The 25,790-nt window shown below is 32.5% G+C and overlaps 1 protein-coding gene across 3 annotated transcripts; it reads left to right on the top strand.

The window, feature by feature from the left end:
• The first annotated feature begins 3,592 nt into the window (after positions 1 to 3,592).
• LOC127869008 (heat shock 70 kDa protein 12B-like) lies at positions 3,593 to 19,338 on the top strand. 3 transcript variants are annotated; one of them, XM_052411271.1, is made up of 8 exons: positions 3,593 to 3,629; positions 5,328 to 5,439; positions 5,697 to 5,867; positions 6,532 to 6,660; positions 7,206 to 7,430; positions 9,946 to 10,108; positions 10,518 to 10,738; positions 11,246 to 19,338. In XM_052411271.1, exons 2-8 carry the CDS (start codon positions 5,401 to 5,403, stop codon positions 12,092 to 12,094), a joined length of 1,797 nt encoding a protein of 598 aa, XP_052267231.1. In that variant the 5' UTR covers positions 3,593 to 3,629; positions 5,328 to 5,400; the 3' UTR covers positions 12,095 to 19,338. The 3 variants fall into 3 exon arrangements, with proteins under 3 accessions (XP_052267231.1, XP_052267221.1, XP_052267240.1); XM_052411261.1 differs by lacking the exon at positions 3,593 to 3,629 and adding an exon at positions 3,636 to 3,789; XM_052411280.1 differs by lacking the exons at positions 3,593 to 3,629; positions 5,697 to 5,867 and adding an exon at positions 3,636 to 3,789.
• The last annotated feature ends 6,452 nt before the right edge of the window (positions 19,339 to 25,790 follow it).

Here is a 25,790-nt window from a genome sequence, read left to right as displayed (position 1 = left end):
CAGTTAAAAAAATATCCGTTAAAAGAATTTCTGGCTGGTGCTGACTTTTATAAACGATGTATGATCAGGGGAAGCGCTGTCTCAGCTGAATCGCAGGTTCGATTCCTGCCATAGGTCTATCACGTGTCATACGTCCTGAAATTATTCGATATGGCCACTCTCCCCGAACCTAGCATTCTAGTAAGGAAACTGTCCATTAAACAGCTAGCTCAGGAAAAGTGAGCAGGTAAACTGAAAACAATAATAAGACTGAAATACTGTCGAAAATCCAAACAAAAAACATATGAAATGCAATCAGGTAATAAACCAAGCGCGTGTATTGCATGTCATTGCGGAAATATGTTGAATTAAGAATCATTGAAAATAGCCTGCTACCCGGTTAGTACTAAGATAATCCACCTAGCATTCACCGAAATAATGTCGGAAGAAATGTTTTATTAGCAGTATGGCGATTTTTTAAAACATACGTTCATCAACAACTAAAAAGCCACACTATTGAAATTATTGCTTGTTAAATTCTAAAAAACGAAGCTTTTGTGGAATATCTGGTTTATCACTAAATCGAGGACACCGAAAGCGTTGTTTATTTCGGACAAAACATATGAGTTGAAATGTTGGATGGATTTATTTATTGCTGATGTGTTTGTTGTTGTGTTAAAAACAATTTACACTGTCACAGGCAGTGTTAGTTACAAAATGATAGAAATTCAAATTTTGACAGAAGAAGACCACTGTTATGCTGATGTTTTAATTCGTTTGTTACAACAAATTATTTCAATAAAAATGTATGTATAACACATGTTAGATATTTATTTGTGTAATCAATTTATGTATATGTATAATGTTTTATAACTGACACATATTTTACCGCCGTTGGAAACTATTGAAATCTCATTGTTTTAACAGAGAGTGTTTTAAACACAGGAAGCAAGCAAATGATTCCAAGCTGCGTTTTCTTGTTACTCTTATAGTTAAGTATTGTTTTCTTGTATCATGTTGCACAGCTAGATATCATCAAAGAAATACGTTCCGGCTACTTCACACTGATTCATAAAAATATGCCGTGTTCTTCAATCAGAATTCTCAGAATTCATAGCCATGTAATTTATATTTGTCACCAAAATGGTCTGCTCTTGATATTAAGAATACCCGTATCTATCTAGCTCAACAAATCATATATGCACCGCCTATTCAAATAAAAAACCAAAACACATTCCTTCAAAAATATATTGTTCATACGACTTACATATGTAATTATAAAATGATACATATTTATCAAGAAATTATAGCATTAATATGACAAGAAATTAAAAAAAAAACTCCTTGCACGCCAGTATTTTGAAACAAGTTGGCAATTACTTTTTACAAATAAGATTTTGCTTCGTTTGTTGCGCCTATGAGACTCAGGCAGTCTTAAACGTGTCATCATGTCACTATTTCCAGAAAAAAATAAAGAGAAATGAAAACGACACTTCAATAAAAGATACCTTATGTAGATGGTAATGATAACAGTACATAAAGATAGATAAAAATATGTATGCCCAATTAGTTATTTTGAAATAAGATATTTCGGTCAAATCTAATGAAAAGGATACATTTAATAATGATCTTTATTCGTTAAAGTATGTTCAAGTTTATTTATTCAAATTGTGCATGGCATTTTTATGCATGGCTGACGCATGAGCGCTTAAAATATTTCGTTTAACGTCTGTTTACATCATCTAAATCCCCCATAAGAGGTCAATGTTGTTTGACAATTGTTGTGCCTAACACATCCAAGTAGTTTCAGGGTCCATTATTAATATAAAGTTTTACACTTATGATGATATTAATTGATAAGCACTTATCAGTGTTGACATAATAATAACTCTCTGTTGATAATCCACAGCTGTCTGCAATCAGTACAATATAACTATGTAGCTGATGTAAACGCTGACTTCATACAAACAATAGAATACTTGCAGCATATGAGCGCTTCGGTGCCACCATGGGCCCCTTGTTTTTTTTCTTATTAAGATATGGGTTTTTAATATGTTTACCTGATGGAAATGATTGTAACAGGTAAGCAATAACATGCCCTTGAAGTGTTGGCTAAAATTGCTTGAGTAATGTTTGTTAGCTAGTACATTTGTTTTACTGATTTTAACCACAGGGGCCAGTCAAACAAAAAAATAAAAAAGTGTAGTGTATGTGAGGAAAAGGAAAAGGTCACCAACGCAATCCAACAACCGGACATGAATCTCAAAGCACTGCTCCACAGTTCATATGTTTATCACCTAAAACTCTGCACAGATGTACAGCAAAATAAATTATCTATCAAACGGTACCTGTGTCATTCGACGGAGTATTAAACTGTCCACACGGCCTCAAACACGAAATATTGTCAATAATTCGGTCGCTGTAGCTAAGCCTGTCCACTTGTGTTGTCACTGTAGGAGTCGTGTTACGCACGAAATAAGCGATTCGAGGATAAATTGTCTATAGCTCCATATAAAAACATCCCAGGAACACTGACCAAGTCAATAACTCGCTCGGTCTCCGAATATTATCCAAGAAATCAACTCGTTTTCACACACAATAATTATAAACGTCAACAGTCGCCATTTTCCGAGTTGTAATATCGCAGTGAATGCTGAGACGAATGCAGCCTGAAAGGTGAGTTTTTATTGATCGGTTTCATTTGGAACTCTTCTGAGTACTTCGTAAGATTAACAACTTTGACATCGCGGGAAATTTACGTAACCGGAAAAACAATGGATGCAACCATGGAACAACAGCCTAATTGGACTGCAAAACAGCATTTGGCCCTCTCTATGGTCAAAGCAGGCCACAATGTTTACATCGGCGGTTAGGCTGGGTGCGTGAAGTCCACCGGCAAAACCTACAATGTGCGGAACGAGGTCCCCTGCAAATCCACCAATGTAGTCTATACTGTGCACTGCGAACGATGTAAGACCTTTTATGCGTAGGGGAAACGGGAGATACCCTGTACCAGCGACATCTCCTTAACCTGTCCCGGATACGAACTCGACACAATGACCCGGTTGCCGAGCACTTTTACACAAACGGCCACAGCGTTGCGGACTTCTGGGTCATGGGACTAGAAAAATTAAATGGATCCGACGATTACCGGAAGACCATTGAATAACTTTGGAAGCTCAAACTGAGGACGTTCAAACCATATGGACTGAACACAAAAGACTAATACAATTGCCGCGCAATGTAACGTTCAACAATATAACGTCACTTCCGCTAAACATGATATGCTTCACAAATAAATGCCGCTGAAGAAGTCCGAGAGGTCAAAGCTACGGCTTCCAAACCAACGCATTTTATTATATTATATAAATATAATATATATATATATATATATATATATATATATATATATATATATATATATATATATATATATATATATATTGTATTCATATATATCAAAAGATATTAATTGTATTCCTAAATATCAAAAGTATTGATTTATATGGTAATAAAACTATGTCACGAATATGATCGGGGTTATCTTCAGCGAACAGGTCTAGTCAGTACTTTAAAACATGTTCGCTGAAGTTCCTTAAGATAGCTCTAGACACTTGACTGATAACAAACGGAATATTTAGGCAAATCATGTAACGATAGCGTGATGTGTTTGCATGTAATCCATCTTAAATAACTTAAACGTACTGTGTAAAAAAAAATTAAAAATTAAATACTAATGGATATTTTATGTTTATGAAACATCGTAGTTGTTTACTTACAAGGGATAACAAATTGGTGCGACAGCAAATGGTGAGAAATACGTATACTATTAGATTTTTTGTGCCGCATGTTTACATTTATTATAAATTATTTCCTTACAAATCGTTTATGAAGCCATTTATGCCTAGCGTCTAGAAAAAGGCCTTGGCAAACAGCGTATACCCAGATGAGACGCCGCAGGATGCGACGTCTCATCAGGGTCTGCGCTGTTTGCTTAAAGGAATTACTGTAAGAACTATTCTTAATATAGAAATTAATATACTAGACATCCATAATTGTTTAAATAAATAAATCCAATTTAGAAGGATGGGAGAGTCCACTAGGCATAAATGGGTTCAGACGGAAACTTCGGTATTTAATGTATTTCGGCAAAATCCGACCGATTTTGACAAATATATGTTTATTTCATGATAGCGGCACAATATACAGACGTTCGCAGGTGATTTTGGGAATTAGGCAAAGCTAAATGTCGGGAAACAAACTATTTTTTGTATCATTTGCGCAATAATGAAACTTATAAATCGGTGACCTATTAAAGTCGAGAAGCGTTTAGAGACAAATTTGATATTATTTCTCAATATTGGATTATAGTTTGACGTCAAGTCGAATCTACAAATGTTTTCATTTCCTGCTTGCATGTACTGCGTATCTTTAAAATGTATATTGCGACGCAACTGTATATCTAACAGGTGATCATGATACGCACATCAAATGAAACTGCCGTTGAAAACATTTTTATTCAATTGACTGTTCAATTATTAAATATTTACCAAATAATAATCTTGCACAAATAAACACTTGCGGACAAAAACAATTGCATAACCGTTTTTGAAAGGGCAGGTTTGTAAGCAAAAGGAAATCATGTAGAATGGTGCGTCACGCATATCAGATACTGGTCTTCATTACTGATCACTTGTGAAAATAAATTGCACAATAACAGGAGGATTGTATATTATTTCCGATAATGTATTTTTGGAACGTAATTCCATATCAGAATTAAACTACATGTAGCCTTGTGTAAACTACTACGAATGATGTATTCATATTTCTCACGCTATTAATTCAGATTTATGTGTATAATTTGGAAACACAAATTATTCAATATTTATTGCTTACCCGTGGTCCTCAGTTTTGTTTGTGGTAGCTTTTCAAACATGGCCACTGAAAACGAAGATTTCAGTACGAGACAATTTTAAATCTTTGAAACACAATTTATAATTTCATGCTTATAATGCTTCGATTAGTTTGGCTTTCAAGTGCTGTTAAGTGAAGTATGTGTGTACAGTTATGCTCATATTGGTCATATCGGAATCAGCTATGAAGTCATACGTTTTTGAAGAAACGAATCTGGTTGAACAAAACAATTGAGTACTAAATTGTAGACAAAAAAAGCAAATAAAACTAACAAAACACTTCCGTCCGAGAAGAAAATCATGTACTAAGAGTTCTTTGTAATAATCGTGTAAATTTGTAGTTTGGTCGACCATTAAAAAAATTAAGTGCAAAGTATGTAAACAGATGTATTCCAATTGATGTTGTTTTAACGCAAGTAGTGTTTTCTTTTTAAGCAATGAAATCCCCCCGGTGATTCCCTAAAAAGCACTAATCACCAACACAAGGTGTGCAATTCACAGAGACATCATGGGACAAAAGGCATCGTCTCCATCCACCTCTCAGCAAGTTAGTTAATGATGTTTTTCTGCCAGCACTTAATGATTTAAGCTATTCATATTCTTTTCATATTTTCAATCATAATCATTTTTTGGTAAGTTACGAATATTATATACGTTATTTGATTTGAAAGCATGACTTGGACAATACAAATATGCGTGTTTATAATGTGTACAACCAAATATTGTGAGTGTTGGCCTATCTCTGTATACGTCCGAGGTTGCTAGTGTAAGTAAAACTAGATTTACTCTTCTAACTATTTAAAGACTGCAGTTCCACGCCTTGTGATAGCGATCGACTTTGGTTCATTCGCAAGTGGATACGCATACCAGTATCGGTCAGAATATGAAAGAGAACCCTTGGAGATTCATATTAACACGCAATGGCAAAATGGTGGAATATGTGCGAACAAAACAAGGACTGCATTATTGCTGAAGGTGCTTATTTTAAATAAATAGCAAAATAATGCGCTCGGTTTACAGTATCTTGCAGGGGTAATAGTTAAATATGCTTATTCAAGTTTAACATCTACGTAAATAAAATTGGCCGATTTGTTAAAATATTTACAAGATTTACATGGCTAAATATTGTATATAAGTACTTTTAAGTAAATATAATAAAAGCTATACGATCACTTACGTCTTGAAACCAGTCAACGTTTACACAAATTTTCAAAGGTTTCATCCAGGTCATTAAATATAATACTTAAGATGATTTTCTTTAACTATCGGTATATTCAATAACTGCATTATTAACACACATGCCAGGCTTATCAGACTAATGTATCTTCCACGAACAGATCATTGCAATTAGCATCGTAAACAAATTGCTTAGTGATACGTGAAGATAAGACAAAACATCAAACATACATTGATTTCAATATGTGAAAAATTAACATCTAGATATAAGCACGCTCAATACTTTTAATTCGTTCACTACAACCCTTACATGTTGATACTTAAAGGTAAGAATCAGCTCGTGAAATTATTTTCTTTCTGGCAATATGCTTTTAGTGGTATGTTTTCGTACACGCATTGAACACGACATGATTGCCTCAATAATTTAATAAACTCGATTATTCATGTTTAAATATTGACAAAGCCTGACCTTTCGCTGGGTGAGTTTGGATACGCAGCACAACACAAGTTCAGTACCATTCAGACAGAGGAGAAGGACGGCGACAACTGGTACTATTTCGAGGGATTTAAAATGATGCTCTACCACAATTGTGTAAGCAAATATTAAAAGAAGAAAATCAGAAAAAGGTTTTGTAAATACATGACTATGCGTGCCTTACGTTTCTGTATTCGACTGTATTCCTTTCACTGGTCGCAACCCAATCATTTGGATTTCCAGTTGCATAACGATTATAACACTTTGAATGACCTTTATTATTAGTTTTTTTATTATTTAAAATGGTATAGAAAGATGGTCACTTGCACACAATTTATATAAAGAACACATTGTTGTTGAAACTACTTTGTTACTACGGTGTAAAACATAAACATTTATTTCTTTTAAATAACCAACTAAATTTGAATACCATATAACCTGCAAATGAATTTTAGCTGGAGCATTTGGCGATACGGGCCTGATAAAATTTAATGAACTGTCGTAAAATTCCATTATCCTCGCGTCGTGCAAAAGCATTTCCTTATTATGCTTATAAATGTAAGTGTATTGCATTGAGATATTATTCATATCGTTCTTGAATTATCTATATGTCAGTGAAAAATACAATTGTTATTTCGAACACACTATAATATTCTTTACAGGACAACATTAATTCAAACACGACCGTGGAAGATGTTAAAGGTCGACATGTTCCTGCTACACTGGTGTTCGGGAGGTCCATACAATACATAAAAGAGCACATCCTCCATCATATGCTGGAGAATGGCGTTGATTACATCGAGGATGATACTAAGTGGGTAATCACTGTCCCTGCAATATGGACAGATCGTGCAAAGGGTTTGATGAGAGAAGCGGCAACGGAAGTGGTAAGGCTACTTAAAAAAATGAAACTTGTCTTAAATAATGCAGTATAAGCACACATTACGTAAACATGAATCACACAGTCTTACTTATGAAACTGTCTTAAAATTTCCATTGTCATTTGTGAAGTAATATTTGCAATTAAAACGGTTACAAAGTTGAATGTGGTACGTTGTTATTGATAATATATTGTTCTTATTAAAAAAATATTTAATTATTTACAAGAATAGTAATTCAGCCAAAGGTTCGAAATTACACCATTTGCAATATAAGATAAAAATTAAAAGACGATGTCCATATTATGTGGAAATAGGAAGGTCGAAATAGTCCAGTGTCAATACAATTTATTGAAATCGTATAAAAAGAACATGTCTCTGTGTATTCCAAATTGTTTGGAGTAAACGTGATATCTGTGCTTTTTTTATTATTTGTTTCGGCTTGATATGTATTTAATCGTATCAGTATGATATTCGCTTAAACAAGCAGATCAGTTATCTACTTGACTGTGTATCTCCGCGAGCTATATTTACTTTACCATTGCAACAAATTCAATGTCTAGGACGCTTTGTTTGATAACGGTTGATTATCTAAATAAATTGAAGACTGCAATGTTTTTGAAACGATTCCAACAAAACTATATATTCCAAAAACCTACACAGCTTCACCAGCATATTGTCAGTTTTGCCTGCATCCCGTTGTGAATGCCTTTTATTTTCAAACGTGAATTTTAAACATAGGATATTTGTTTGTTTCGGGATGATACAAGTGTACAAGTTTAAAATGCACACAAAAAAAACGAAATATATTGAATATTTGAATAATTTGTATTTAGTGCATCAATGTAATAGCAATTTAAATTCACACACATAAACGTATATGCTCCGCGTGACGATTTGTCTTTTGCAAATCTAAGATGTACATGAAAGGGTTTTTCCCCTAAGAAACTCGTAGTTTTCTGCTTAGTGGATGCTGCTTTAATGTGCAGCACAAATCGAAATACAATTCAACATCAAGCATCGATATAAGTGTATTGTATCCACAATACTAAACATTTCTTTATGTCAAGCGCATGGTCAAAATAATCTCGATAATTTGAAATGTTTATGGTGTTACAGGTTCGATTGCCTATAATATGATGGAGGTTTTGTTGACTTAAAAAAACTTTAACTTGTTTTTGTTGAAACGAAATCGCTTACGATAGCATTTAAAGAAAATTCAGGAATATGACCATATTTACGATTTTGAGTTTAGCCGTTACGGGATAAGTCTGCGTAAAGTGTCTAATTATATAAACTAATTATTTTCATATATGTAATATATGTAACTGTTAAGATGTTTTATTTCCATACTATGTTCTCATTGAAGTGCATTGTAGTAATTGATTTAGAAATGAATATCCCAGTGCCATGTCTGATTTTTATAAGTATTTGACGTGGTTTTGAATTGTTATTTATTGGGATGCTACTGGTCCTATCAATAGGCATAACGACTAAGACAATCTTGGGCCAACATTATGCATACATTACATTTAAAAAAAAAAAAAAAAAAAAAAAAAACGCTCTAGACAGTTTTATTTTTAGTTTTCTAGTCGACTGCTCACTTTTCATGCTTTTATTTTTATTTGTATTTATCCCCCCCGACTCATTTAAAAAAAAAAATTCCCCTTAAAACAAATAATAAAAAAATGTTGGCCTTGGTTTGACTCGCTCTGACCAAAGCACACACAATATATTCAACGTGTACATTTGCACTGTAACGCTCAAGCAAAATAGAAACTCAGATGTGTTCAAGTACACAAGGTGAACGCAGAGATTTTTTATCCTTAAAACGCAAAACTGTCGAACATGTACGGTACAATACTGTCCGTACATTCATTACACAGAGGTTTAACTGGTTGTCTTCTCATTTTAATTCCGAAATGTAAACGTAATTGATTTGGGCAGGTAGGCTGGAAAAAAACGAAACCGGATATCGAACGCTGAGCACAGAATCGGATAATCGTATTACACGTTCAATAGAGATGTAATTTTAACCTGGATTACTTGCTCCATTATTTGGTGGGTTTTAAAAAAATACCTTCTTGACACATTGTCTGGTAGCCAAATTGGCCCCAGACCACATTGAAGACCCAAAGAAATTATAATTAAGAGACATGGCATAATTGATATATGTTTAAATTCAATATGTGTTGATAATTATTTAGGCCGTGTAACTGTTTTAACATTTACTGCTATTTATTTTAATTCCGTTTGGAGGATTTACAACTCTGAACAGTCGCATGTCATGCATAAAAAATATATTTCAAATTAAGTAGTTTGGCTAGGGACGAAGAAAACGGGAATTATTTCCCCTGTAATTTTCAATAATTAAACACTTAGAATTGACAAGAAGGACTATAGTATTCGCTTAGCAACGCTACTTTTATTTGTTTAAGAGTAAGAAATATAGTAAGTTAGTAAGTATGTTATAAAAACCATACTTCTCCAATTCTAAATTAAATATTTTAACCTCGTCTTTAAGGCTGGAATCCGGCTTAACAAGCTGACGATAGCTCTCGAACCCGAGTGTGCTGCCATCTACTGCTGTCACCTTACCCGAGAACAGCTCGAAATTAAGGACGGTGATAAAAAAATGCGTTATATTGCAAAACCAGGCTCCGTTATAATTGTTGTCGACATTGGGGGTAATTCATGTGTAATAAATTAGATGAGGCTCGCTCTGTGAAGAGGGGGTTTAATGCATATGCGTAACGTGTCGTTCCAGATTAGCCTGTGTGACGGACGATACTTTTCGCTGTTATGATATTTTTTAAAAGAAAGCATCTACTTAGCAAAAATTTTACTTAGGTGAAAAAGTGTCGTCCTTGATTAGCCTGTGCGGACTGCACAGGCTTATCTGTGACGACATTTCACGCATATGCATTTAACCACATTTTCACAGAGCACGACTCATACGTATTCTAGTTAATAATTAATATTATGTTAAATAAGCTTTATTCAGTCAGTTTGTAATCAAATAAAAGCTATCGTTAAAGAACATTTATATTCGATGAATGTTTATCGTCTTGTTTTTATGAATGTCTCGAAACCTAGGTGGAACAGTCGACATCACCACTGTACGCGTTAGAGAAGGGGAAACTCTGGAGCACATACATAAGTCAGGAGGTGGGCCGTGTGGAGGGATGAATGTTAATGACGAGTTCTTTATGATGCTTGCACAAATCACTGGCCAAGATGTCTTTGAGAAATTTCGCATGGAATACCGAGTTGAATACTTCGATTTACAAGCGTCCTTTGAACAAGAGAAGAGTCGGGTACCTTCTTTTCCTTATTCGAAAAATCGAGCACATTTCGGAGTAAGACAATACGCGTTATAATTTATATAAAAAAATAGAATTTAAAAAAAAATTGTGTTGTGTCAGCTTGTTCTGATAATAAATATATTTGTCTGCTCAAGCCGTTTGGTGTGATCAAATGTAGATATTTAATAGTATGGCCTTCTAAACTCGAAACATAGTTAAGCTACAGCAAATTGATCAATAAATTTGCAGAGAGCAAACGAAACAAACAATACAAACATTTGCAAGTTAATGCTCTAAATACAATGCTGCTTTGTGTTAGTCGTTGAGATGTGTTATTTATTGTTCAAATCTGCCTATTACTTGTACCAATGTTTTTCATACTGTCAGCCATCCAACGAACATACGATGAATGTGTCGTGGCCTTGAGTGTCTGTAGGCCGTTCTACCTTCTATCAAGGTCAAAAAGGCTAGATAAAATATTATTCGTTAGATGTCATTGTTCAATATATCCATTTCTAGGTTCCGGCAAACGGCAATCATGAGCGATTCAATCTACTGCTTCCGGCTCCGCTAAAAGAATTATGGGAACGGAAAGGGGGACACACAGTCAAAGATTTATTACAGACTACAGATATTCAAGGGATACACTTTGCAAATTCGCGCCTAGCTTTTCCTCTGCGTGTAATTTTGGAGTTGTATGATAAATGTACCAAAGGAATCATTCAATCTATCAACAGCATTTTGTCGCATCCGGCCGTTGAAGGTTTGCCGATTTCTGCTGTATTGGCGGTAGGAGGTTTTGCCAAGTCTGGCTATGTGGTTGATGCCTTGCGAAATGGGCTTATCAGAAAGGAAATCCCTGTACTTCGACCGGAAGATACCGAAATAGCCGTAGTTAAAGGCGCGGTTCTATTTGGACACAAAGAACACGTCATTTATTCCAGAATAATGCCGTACACATACGGTGTTGCTTGCGTGATGGATTTTAACACAAGACACAGAAAAGAGCACAAATATTATGATGGCAAGAAATTCGTTGCAAAAAATTGTTTCAGTAAGCATGTAACTCGCGGTCAGACCGTGGAGCTGGGAAAATGGATCGACCATAAAAAGTATTACCCAGACAGTGACTCGCAATTATATATCACTATCCATGTGTTTGCCTCTGATAAAATTGACCCGACCCATACTGATGAAGAAGGATGCAAATTCGTAGGAAAGTTTGATGTTAAATTTCCGCAATCCTCATCTGTTGACAACAAAACACGCGCTGTACAAGTTGCATTGCAATTCGGTGACACGGAGTTGCAGGTGAAAGCCACCAATCATGATGGGACGACGACAAGTGAATGGTTGAACTATACATGATTTGTGGGATATGTTACCAACCTTAAACAACATGGCAACTATTACAGCATGAATGTTTGAAATTTTATCTGAACCTTGTTGCAATCGATTTGAGAAACGTATGTATACGCTTTTCGGACGAAAACAAAATAAGTATATCAGTGAAAAGTAAGAGTGCTAAAATTCGCAATTTTTTAAAACAAAAACATCGGTCTTCCAATATAAGTTCTTTTTCTTGTAAATGAAAAGTTGCGCAGTTTCTTACTGTTTATGTTCATGAATGTGTTTTTGTGTGTGTTGTCTCAGTGTGAATATGCACATAAGCCTAATGATACAGATGTAGTGCAAGCAGTCAGTTCAGATTCATGATTACCATAATATTCATAAAACAATTTGTAATTAGCCTTTGTATGCTATGTTTGTGTACATAAACATGCTTTGTAACATATTAATATTTTTTGTGTTTAGCAGTTAGCATTTACACATATACTGATACTTATTACAATTCATGTAAAAATTGTTATTGCTCTAGCATAATTTAGATTTTTCCAAATGTGCTCAAGGTCCATTATTGCCATTGTGTATATCAAATATCCAAATGCACTTTTTGTGTGTAAATAAAATCCAAGTTGTATTTTATCCTTTATGCATGATAGCAGTAAAATAAGATATTTTGACATGATTTTATGCATGCATAATGAGTCCACTTCAAAACCACAAAAACATAGGAGAAAGCGCAATCATAGTACTTTGATATATATACTATATGTAATTCAGGATGACTCTATTATATAATACCAATAATGATTTTTTGTGCATGTTTTTAAATTGAAATAAATCTATTCACTGTTATTCTTAACGTAATGCCCCTGGGTAGTCAGTGTTACTGAATAATTAATAATTTATGTACTTAGATACCTTCAGTGTAAAGAGTGTTCATTTAATGTGTTAATGTGAAACCAGTCATGGTTTTGAAGGTATAAGAAGTGGAGAACCTAAGATCATTTATTTATTTTCATTCAAAACTTTTAGTTAGCTTTTTCTTCTTACTTCTGTCAAACTCTTGCTTCATGTTTGCTTTCATATGAAGCTTTTTTGCAATGTTGAGTGAAATGTGGATGTTAAATAAAATTACACTGTCCTATTCAGTATCATTGTCCTTCTAAGTTTTACCTTGTTTGTCCTATATGGATTAGTGGCATTTGTTAAGAAAAAAAATATCACGCTTGTCAAACCCTTATTTTTCTGTAAGAGTAATAATTGTACTGAGACATGAAAATTAAAACAAATATAAGTGTTAATCAAGAGAACTCCTGCAAAAATAACAGGGTTGTCAAATGTTTGCTTTCTTTCGTAAATTTTTATAACTACACAGATTCTACAAAGTAGGACTAATACCTGCTCATACAATCTAATCAAAACAAAGCATGTATCTACATCTTATGCTCCTGATATAACTCATTCAATAAAGGTTGAAATTACATGCATGTTACTCTTTTATAAAAAGCATGTATGCTCTTATTACACTTAGGCAACTAAAAATCCAAGTTTTAATGTATGCATTACGGTTGTTGATCACATAAAACTATTTAGAATAATGTTATATTATAGTGACTGACTTATAAAGCAAACTTATGTCTTTGTTATATCTACCTGATATTTTATGCCACGTAACAATATTGTTGAACAAGTCTCTTATAAAATAGCATGTGTACCATTACTGATACCAATCTAAAATATAATGTGACTTTTGTGTGTTAGGGTTTTAATCAAATGAAACTCTGCATTATATATGGTATTTCAAATGATACGCGTATCAAACTTGTGTATTTTCGTATGTTTATCTGATAATATATACGTGTAATCAGCGTTTACGATCTAAATTAAGATATGTAGTACCATTATTACATGTATTATATGTATTTCTCTGCGCATATAATCAAGAATGTATATATTCTTCATGTATGATAGTGTTAGCATTGTACTTTGATCGTACGCATGTAACAAGCGCATTATCGATTTTTAGTAAATGCTACTAGTACATGTATAAATTTGTAAAATAGTCTATGTCAATTATACGTTATTGTTATGCACTTATGATCACATGAAAATAACAATAATCTTTCATAACAATTCCAATAGTATTTCATTTAGTGATTTTTTTTAAATAAATAAAAAAGTTATTCATTTCTTAATAGCATTGTTTAAGCTGATATCAGCATTCAAAAAAGGTGAATGAGACAATATAAATCTAATACATGTTGTTTATTAAAAATTAAATCAACTTTATAAATTTAAAACATTCTACGAAAAATACTTTATTTAAACATAACTTTTCGAAAAATAATTCTGAAATTAACTATTTACTGATTGCATATGTCTGTTTATCTTTGTAATGTTTAGCCAAGCTGCCGAAACACATATTGTCTTTTTTACTTTTATGTTCTTCTTAGTTTATTGTTTTTTTTGTTGCCGTCCACTATATGTAGATTTTGCTTATGCTTTTTTATGTATCTATTGGGGACCAGCCGTTTATTGCGTTCTTTTCTCACTTTTGTGATTATTTCTTTTTACTTCTTCATTTCTATGGAATATTCATCTTTTTGTATCCCTAATTTTTGTTTTCTATTTTTGTTTGTATGTATGGACATCTTATGTCTTATAATAGAAACCAACTGGACATGTTTTAAAAAAGAAACTAACTGGATAAGCACACACAAATAATCATTTACATTACCCTCAACCTTTTTAAATGATTAAATTATGTACTTTGAATGTAAAATGGTTAAACAATAAAGACAAACGCATCAAATGGTTAGAGAAAAAAAAGTATATGCCTGTTACAAGAAAGTCACTTGCCACATACTTAAGCACATACCTTAAAAGATGAATGTGACGGAGACATCTATCTCAGTGGACAACATACTAATAAACAAGGCATTGCCTATCTGATAAAAAATAATATAGGGATCACGGTCGATAATTTTAACCAAATAATAATTGGCAGACAAGCAAGTATAAATATCAAAATACACGAAACACAATTATCATTAATCAAAGTTTACGGCCATAACATAGATGATTCCACGTTTTACGAAACATTACAATCCTTTATAATTAATAACCAAGATAAAAACATTATAGTCGGTGGTGATTTCAATACTGTTCTTAACACATTATTAGATAAAAAGAAGGGAAACCTTTATACTCGTCCTAAAAATTGAAACATTTTAAATAACATAATTGAAAACTACAATATGATAGACATCTGGCGTACAGTATATCCAAACGAAAGCAAATTCATCTGGCGCTTAAACACAAAACGAACAATATTTTGTAGATAAGACTATTTTTTTTAATATCTGAGTCACGTTGCAACATTATTGACACATGTAGCATAAAACCAGGATTTATGACTGACCACTCTCTAAAATCAATCAAAAATCTAGTTGAACTTAAACTACACAAAATACAACCTGAAAAGGGCCCCGGATACTTTAAAATTAATAACAACATCTTAATAGATATACAATATAAAACGCAAATACAACAAGCAATATTCAATACAGCTCGAAATAATAAAGATGCGAACCCAAACACCTTATGGGAAGTAATTAAAGTAAATATACGTAATAAAACAATTAGATACACATCATGTTAACAAAAGAAAAACACACAAGCTTGAAACTGAAACCATCAAAATCATTGAAACACTTGAAAAACAAGTACAGGAAACAAACACAAACGATACCAAAGCCATTGAAAATGAAATAACATCTAAAAACAAGTATTAGAAAATTTTTATCATACACATCTCAATGGACAAATACTACGAGCACGTGCACGGCATTTTGAACGCAATTAAAAACATACAAAATACTTCGCAAACATCGAAAAACGTAGAAGTGAACAAAAAAACCTCTACACAAATTAGTTGTCAATGGCGAGGATATAACAAACAGAACTCAAATACTAGAAGAACAACGTTTATTTTTCGAAACCCTCTATAAACGAAAACATGTTGAAACTAATACCCTTTTTAAAAATACACATCATGCTTTAAATCAAGAGGAAAAACTACTGTGAGAAGGATAACTTAATGAATATGAATGTGGATTAGCACTAAAAGAAATGCAAAATAACAAAAGTCCAGGATCTGATGGCATCACAATCGAATTTTATAAAATATTCTGGAATGATATTAAAATACATTTAATTAATTCACTTAACTATTCATTTAAAAACGAAAACTTAACTACGCTACAAAAACCAGGTATAATATCACTCATTCCAAAACCTGAAAAAAACATAGAATCCTTATCAAACTGGCGCCCGATAAGTTTACTGAACAATGAATATAAAATTGCTACTGAAAGTATATCAAACACAATTAAAAAAAATATTACCATCAATCATTTCAAGATCTCAATCTGGTTTCATTAAAGGATGTTACATTGGTGAAAACGTACGTCTGATACAAGAATGCATACATTATTTCAACCAACCAAACAATTCTGGCCTCATTTTCTTTGCAGACTTCAAAAAGGCTTTCGATTCACTAAACCATTCGTTTATGTTCTCTTATTTGAAAATATGAATTTCGGTGAAAGTCTAATTAAATGGATTAAACTATTTTATACCGATATTAACAGTATAATAATCAACAATGGCTTTTTTTCAAACAGTTTAAACATCAAACGAGGGGTAAGACGAGGATGTCCACTTTCATCCTCGCTATTTATTTTATGCATCGAGTATCTATCACACTATATACAATCAAATAAACATATAAAGGGAATATCGCTAGAACCTGACGAAGAAAATAAACAGTCCCTATTTGCTGACGATGCAACTTATTTTTTAAACGACAATAGTGACTCAATAATCTTATAGAATCTCTTAACCTTTTTTGGAATGGCATCAGGTCTTAAACTAAACAAAAGTAAATGCACTGTGCTACGAGTAGGTAAATTTAAACAAAGTAATATTCATCCATCTTAAAAAAGAAATGGAATTCAACTGGACATCAGATAAAGCAACAACGTTAGGAATAACCTTTACAAACAATGAAAATGAAACAATTCTAAAAAACATATTGCCTAAATTACAAAATTTAATTTTTTTTATTTAAAATCATGGCAGCATCGTAAACTTACACTAATCGGAAAAAAACACTGTGTTGAAAACGTTTTCACTCCCTACATTAATGTATACACTAACAGTTCTCCAAAACCCACCAAATGATATTATTGAAGATATAAAATCAGAAATATTTAATTTCATATGGGACGGTAAACGTAATAAAATAAAGCGAACTGAATTAGTTCAATCAGTAGAATATGGAGGTATCAGACTAACGGATATAGAATCATTCCTGAATGCAATCAAATGCAGTTGGGTTAAAATAAATTTTAAATATACCAATACGAGTAAATGGAAAGTATTCTACCATACAATTCTTAAAACATATGGTGACTCCTTACTTTTTCAATGTGTTATCGACAATAATATCTTAGATGAAATTTCAAACCAAAAACATATTTCTATCGAATGTTCTATCGTCATGGTGTAAAGTTACTCATAATTTAGAAACCAAAATAAACAGTAAAATCATTCTATGGAACAACAAAGACATAACTACTAACAATAAAACGTTTTTCTATAAATATTGGTTCGAACAATACATAAAATATGTAGATCAATTGTACGACTACAGAATAAACGACTGCTATTCTTTTGATAACTTATGCTACATATTCGGAATACCTTTAAGTAATTTCCTGATGTACTACACATTGATCAAAAGTATACCCATACATCTTAAAGCTGTAACCAATACAAATAGCACACCATCTACTCAAAAAACATTCGTAGAAAACATAATTGCAAAACAAAACAAAACGAACAAAATATTTTACACACATCAAATTAAAAACCCTGCCGAAATCTCTAAAGCTCAAACTAAATGGAAAAATCTTCTTGGAGAAAAAAAAATAATTGGAAACAAATATTTGTCATGTCATGTAAATCAACTACTGATAGCACATTTAGAAAGTTTCAATATAAATGCACCCAGAGAATCATAGCTACATATAAACATCTTTTAAAGTGCAACATATCCAACACAAATCAATGTGATATATGACAATGTAGTGAACATATTGAAACAATAGAACACCTTTTCTGGGAGTGAAAACATATTCAATCTCTATGGAATCAATTGGCAACCTTTCTAGAGAAACAACAATTAAATGTAAAACTTTCTCTCGTATTTATCAGTTCAGGAGTAAATACCTTCAAAATACAAGAGATAAATAACGCCGTGAATTACATAATTATATTAATGAAATATTTTATATTCAGCATGAAATACAGAAAACAAACACCTACAATGAACTGTGTTATCAATTATTTAAAGCGAGATTATACGATTTTTATATGTGTTAAATTGTAATATATTGATACAATATGTTACAATAACACTAAATAGACAAGAAAAATTATACATTGAAGACGAATTTTATAAAATTCAGCAAACACAAATAAGCGCCCCGAGCCGATTGTGACGAAGATATTTCGTACATATTTTCTTACAATAACCGTTGCATTCGTGTTTTAAGATAGTGTTCGTGTGTCGTTTGAAAAGATATCATTGCAGGAATTTAAAATAAACCGTTAAACTAAATTTAGATTCACATCGTACATGCATGATTTACATGCTGGCGAATTTGACTGTACAGACATTTTCGATTTCAGAATCGATTTTTTGACACATGTTCTTCTTAACTTTTATTTTGATGATAATTGCAATATATGTTTAATAAGTTTTTTACACATTTTATATAAATTAATAAATATTTGACAAAATCGTATAATCTCGCTTTAAAACTGAAGATTCAAATTGAAATAGAAATTACCCTAAACAATGATACACTTCATATATCATATATTTGAACAAAAATGAGAACACATTAAACTTTCATAAACAAGTCCAGTATGCTTTCTACCCACTTAATGCAACTGATCCTTATTCATAACTATTCTGTTTTTTTTTAAACACCTATCACAAACAACCAAAAGACAAAATACATGTTAAATTTTTTTTAATCAAAAGGGAACCACAAGGTCAAAAAAGTATATATTAGCACAATCTTGTACAACATGTTTGAACATTATTGCTGCTACATGTTTTGTTTTGGTTTTATGATCATATACATGTATACATTGTATTTCTTATATTGAATAATAAAAAAAGATAACACATATCCATATATGTATCATTATGTATGCCATTTGTACTAGCTAGTCACAAATATAAAAATTAACGATATTTATTATTTCTCGTTAATTTGAATGACAATTTCAAATTTTATTAAGTTAACAATAGCAATGTCATTTTAAGCATTTTGTTGTGTTCAGAAATAAACACAGCTCGAAATTTGTATATACTTGTTTATAAACAAGTCAGGTTGGTATACATAATCTTATTCAATTTTAATGACGACGGTCTGTATAATGCGTAAATAATGCATTGATAATCTTGTTAATCTTTTTGTTGTTTGTGTGTATGTTTGTTTTTTCACACAAATGTATTTTCATACAAAATGTACACATAATATTGAATGCAGCATATGCAACTTGTAAAAAACTAATTTGCGCAGAATATCAACAAACATCGATTTACTATCAGTCTATGATACAAATAACAAAATCGTGTGACCTGTAGTTTTACTCGCGTATGTTTGCTTATTTATTGTAGTAACGCATACGATGAAAGAAGATGGCTTGCGATAGGTGAATGATCGAATATTTATATAACTCGTGATTATAAAAGAGGTTTTTTCGTTGAATTGTTTTTCGATCAAACACAGAAAAAAAATCCGCAAAATACTTTTTCAGTTATGTGTCTGGAGCTACAAGCAATGTATAATTTGTCTATTACGTTTGTAATTTGTCTTTTGAAATTGGATAAATCTATAACATTGCTCATTGTTACCCTGCAAAGCATTTACACTTTAAAGAGCGACAGCTATAGTTACATAGCTGCCTTCAAACGTTTGCATTAGCCCTCCAAAATTGAAAATATTCCGGTGTGTTTATGCAATTCTATTTATCTGTTGGGTTTGTTTATACACATTCGTTGCTGGTGTCGGAGATGCTATCAACGTTATCGAAACGTAATAGATACCCTACATGTCTGTTGATTTTATCCTTAAGTATACAATGCATACATTTATTCTCAAAACTGGGAAAGAATAGAATGTGAGTTCCGTTGCAAATAAAAATACATTACAGATAATATTCATTTTCGGAACAGTGTTTTTGTTGTAAACGCTTAATTGCTTATTCATTAACGTTTTATTTTTTTTCTAATTTCTAAAAATAATTGTCGGTTTGATCATATGTTTGCATATGTTTTAGATCCACTCTTTGAGTATGTACTTATGCATTAAGACTTCTGTTTTCATTAAACATCGTTAATACATTGATAAAATGGCTTTTTAGAATGTATTTGAGCTGGCACTCGAAAATATTCCTTATTTGTAAATCTAATACAAACCAATTACTAAGATTTTTAAATATTATACGAGTATGCATCGATTATATTCTTACCATGTTACCTTACCCGGATTTCTGATGTTTAGGTGTAAGACTCAAACAGGCATAATTATTTTTTTAAGGAAATAAAAATTGTCAGCTTCTTTTTGCCTTACTCATTAACAGAAACTGACATGGATTTTATTGCCTACCACCTTCGGCCATTAAATACAATAAGGATGAAAATCGTCCACACCCCAAAAGTGTTGTATAGGTTAATAACAATTTCTTCTGTACTTAAATTTACACACCAACAAGATTTATATTCAAATATTTAACATCTAAGACAACCATTGAACAATGTAACATTAATAACTTTGTTTTTATTCTTCAAATTGGCGAGTCTGCATTTGAATTGATTATTGATTACCTATGACGTATAGCATGGGAACGTGTATAATTAACGATAATATCCATGAAAGAACTTGATATTAATGTATTCTGACCTCACGACTGGGAGTCTTTTCAGTAACGTCTTTCTTACATTATCGATACTAGATCGAAACTGGGTCGTCGTTCGTGAATATAAGGTTGTTAATTGTACACACAAATATAAAGTACCAAAATATTACAAAGAAATGAAAACAAAGACCAACTTTAAATTGGTATGATATATTTTATGATTTGAGCCACATTATCAGAGAAATAGTCTTTGTCCACCCCGCTATTGTTCCCGAGGCGTGCTTGCTTTTCCGTGTTTAAACAGTAAAAATAGTAACTGTTTGCTGTTCAGTGTTTAAAACTGTGAAAATAGTAACAGCAATTATCGCAGACGCGTATGCGCATGGTCGCAGGGGCCATGGCCTCGGTTCCAATATTTTAGGAGAGCACTTGTTTTCGAAAATCATTACTAAAAAACAATATCCCATGGTATGCGACTGTAAAGAAAACAGTTCCACAGCTTCAATAAGATTGAGACCATGACTACAACAGAAAATAGGTCGCAATATGTATTTAAGGTACTCTACTAGTACACGAAGTGTTATGAAGCGTTTGATAATCATCGGATAACTGCTTGAATTCTAACTTAAACACGAAATTATTACAGCCATTATGCTTTGAGCCAACAGCTAAATACACATAAATCGTCGAGATAATTGCCATTTAATTTTTGTCCAATAGATTATTTACAAAAGAAACGGGAATATAAATTGCCAAAAAAACAACTGTCTTGCTTCAATTCGGATCAATATAGTTTGGGATCATTGAAATGTAAATGAAAATAAATGTGTTTCCTGTTATATTTTTTAACCTTAAGTTCATTGAAATAGATATTCGAAACAATCCTCGAGATATTATATTTTCTAAGCGACCATTTTGTCATAAAAATGTGTTTTCTTATTTAATTTCAGAATATATCTGACATTAAAATTAAAAAAAATAAATGTTTTTTAAACTATTTATCTTTAATCACCGAAAAAAAACAAGCAAATATGTGTTATAGATGAAATATGAATTATTCAAATTTTATGGGAAGTAATTCCCAATATCTGTTGTGAGTAAGGTCGGGACTACATTTTTAATTTCAAATAAATTTAACATATTATCACATCACAGCTCAATAAATTAAATCGTTTTTATCATGATTTGGCACACCGGCCATTGTACAGACAAAGTGTAACCCACGCAGATCAACCGTACACTATTAGTTTCAGCAGTGCCAACAATAACAATAATTATCCAAACTTCTCTTTGTTTATTTACCACGATAACGGTGACATGGCATTCAACAATCAAGATCTTCAGCCGCATATCAGCATCAAGAAATAAACAATTGGGACAGAACAATTCTCTAAATTCTCGGCGATGTATACGAGGGAATTTAAAAGATAAAAGACAACTTATAATTTATTTTAATTAGTATTCGAACACGGAACGTGCCAAAGTTCATATAAACAAAGAAGAACTTCCGGCCATGGGTTATTCGACAACAAACTATAACGTACACGAATTATTTCTTAATTAAACTATGGCATTTGTTGTAGATAAAAGTAAAGTTTAAAATGCATCTAGTCTCATTGCCAAATCAGTGTACGTCAATTGTAAAAAAAAATGAAACTTTTTCGTTGCCTCTTCTCTCATCAATCCCTTTCCGAGATCTTCCCATATGTCAGGGGCAATTATGAACAACTTTTTATCATCTTCAATATAAGGGTTAACCACTATGTATATGATTTGTGATGGCGTGATCTGTCATGTACTCTGAAAACTTTCAAAACACCAGTGTTTTATAAAGTATCGACCGTTGGCATCTTCCAAAGATGTCAGTGTTTTCTGGTTAACCGCCTCTTAGTACATTATTCTTGATTTTGGTTTCTTTCAAATTGATTAGCGTTTATTTCGTATTTTATTTTCGTTGAGCTGGGTAATTTTCCGTACCTATCAGCTATAGACCTCACAGGCCCGAAGAGAAAAATGGCTAGTCAATATCGACAGATCTGATCTTAAACCAGCAAGCAACGACGATATTAGAGGGTGACCAATGTTGTTCCTTTCCAATGTGTATATTGAATTAATCTGTACATGCCCAGAAAGGGTAATCACGTGACAAAGAATATGTTGATTAGCGTTTATTTCGTATTTATATTCGTTCTTTATCTCGACTTTACTCGTTGCGAATTTTCTTAGCGAGACCTTAAAATTCTAACCGGCTTAAAACTTTCTCAGCGTCGAGATATAGAGCGAATATAATACGATATAAACGCTAATCACCTTTTGCCGACATGACCGGAAGGTGAGCGGCATTTTATCATTTAATAAAAGTTTTGTAAATATATGCACTTTTGACTTGTGTTTAAACTTTAACATAGGCAAAATATAGAGTAAGGTTTGTTCAATCGTGTTATATTTGATCCTTGATTTATGTGTATGACATGTTAAGTTGAATTATGTACTTCTTTAAATGACTGTTAGCAGATTTCACATATGTTTGGCATTTTGAAAAATAAATATGATGATGATATTCAAAAGTTATCTCTCACTTTATTCAACAATATAGTAAACGCCAAAATATCCATCGATGTGTGTTTTTTGTTCTTTACTCATGTAACAGTTGATGAATGATCATATTGTCATTGTAGATTAAATTTCTACTTAACCCTTTGCATGCTGGGAAATTTGTCTTCTGCTAAAATGTCGTCTGCTGAATTTCTAAAATTAGCATTTTCTTCACTTTTTTTCAAAGAATACTATCAGAATAGCAAACAGTTTGGATCCAGATGAGACGCCACGTTCTGTGGCGTCTCATCTGGATCCAAACTGTTTGCAAAGGCCTTTAAAATTCAGCTCCAGCGCTTTAAGGGTTAAGATTCTTTGTGAATAATGCCACAAGAATCATGTGGCTGAATACTTACATCAAATGCTATAGCAACAACATTTTAACGAAAACATAATATGATATGGTCTGGTAAATTATATTCAAAACAAAGGTTGCGGTGGCGTAGTGTCTATAATGTACGCGCAGCGATCACGAAGTCCCTGGTTCAATCCCTATGTGGGAGCTTTCCATATGTATATAGTCCACCCAGGAAACTTAAGTATTTCAATAACTTAAGGCTTTCGATAAAATCAAATTAAAATAAGTAGGTTTAACAATAATTATAAAATTATTAATTCGATTTTTTTTCAGAGTCAATCAACATTATTCATTTTTAGTATTGTCAATTGTTTTTTAATAGCCCACATTGAAATATCGACATGCATAGTAAAATCTCCGAGAAACATGGTAACAATCACCAAATACAGAATCGGTTATCAAATTAATGTGATTTTCTTTACTCGGAACAAATCCAAACACCTCTTGGTTTAGTTCTCAGCCTCACACACAGACCACATGTATTGGAAAGAATTGTTTTACACTGTATCATTTGAGTCGCGTTCTGAGAAAACTGGGCATAATGCATGTGCGTAAAGTGTCGTCCCAGATTAGCCTGTGCAGTCCGCACAGGCTAATCAGGGACGACACTTTCCGCCTAAATTGGATTTTTGCTAAGAAGAGACTTCATTTAAACGATAAATGTCATAAAAGCGGAAAGTGTCGTCCCCGATTAGCCTGTGCGGACTGCACAGGCTTATCTGGGACGACACTTTACGCACATGCATTATGCCCAGTTTTCTCAGAACGCGACTCATTTGTCCCTTTCTACATCTTCTCGTGTTCTCGTCAAAAGCATTTTTGTTCCAGTTATGAAGTATTCGCACTCTCCACTTCAACCAAAATCAAACTCCTGATAACTTCCTATGAAGTTGCTTTGAACTGTGTTAATTCTTTTTCAAATATTCTTTGCAGCAAATTGTATTTTGGTAGCCCACATTCAGTTTCCACCGCTAAATTAATATGTATATTTTATTTCTTTAAAAAAATCAAAAGCACCTACCCGATTTCATTGATATTTAGTATTAATATAAGGCCACGACTTTTTTTTTATTGGTTTACAAAAATTATTTTGAAAATGGTCCATCGGGCGGTCGAAAAAAAAAAAAAAAAAAAAAAACATCATTGGAAAAAAAAGTTAATACTAATAACATCAGAACAAAGACAACATATCTTTTATAACCTTAACACAGAGACAAAAAATCAAATTATGCAATGAAACACATCTATATCTTCAAATGAAATGAGTCCTAACAGCACCTTATGTAACATCAGGCAATTTTAAACACTCCATTACATGACATGCGTTCTTCTCCCATTAAAACGAAAAACTGCGCTTCATTTCCAAAATTGGATGCGCACCATTACGCAATGCGATGCCCGTTGCATAAATCTTATATAAGATAAACTACTCATACACAAATTACCCGGTATGTGTTTGCTCTTACTCGACTTATGAGATCGTACATGAAAAAAAAATCGAGGTAGATCGATCCATGCGTCGTCGCGGTAATGTTTGTCAAAGTTGTTGTTGTCATGAAAACTCGTTGATTTACAACGCAAAACGTCTTATTTGAACTGACGCGAATTAATTCAATCATATTTGTCAACTTCGCTTTTGCTTTATTTTGATAATTTAATCCAAAGTTTAATGTTAGCAAGTGTTTTTTTTACTGGAATTGTAAACAAGGAGTCAGTTAAAGTCTTCCGAAAATGTGCAGTGTGTGTGAATTGACAGTTTGACGT

The sequence above is a fragment of the Dreissena polymorpha genome, chromosome 1 (genome assembly GCF_020536995.1).
Source record: "Dreissena polymorpha isolate Duluth1 chromosome 1, UMN_Dpol_1.0, whole genome shotgun sequence".
Taxonomy (NCBI): Eukaryota; Metazoa; Mollusca; class Bivalvia; order Myida; family Dreissenidae; genus Dreissena; species Dreissena polymorpha.
This window is presented reverse-complemented; position numbering and strand designations above follow the sequence as displayed.

Bases quoted from the DNA above. Each gene is read 5' to 3' on its own strand.
- LOC127869008 (XM_052411271.1), top strand. From the start codon at position 5,401: ATGGGACAAAAGGCATCGTCTCCATCCACCTCTCAGCAA. The intron at 5,868-6,531 runs GTGCTTATTTTA...ATATTGACAAAG, and splicing joins GGACTGCATTATTGCTGAAG to CCTGACCTTTCGCTGGGTGA. The intron at 6,661-7,205 runs GTAAGCAAATAT...TATTCTTTACAG, and splicing joins TGATGCTCTACCACAATTGT to GACAACATTAATTCAAACAC.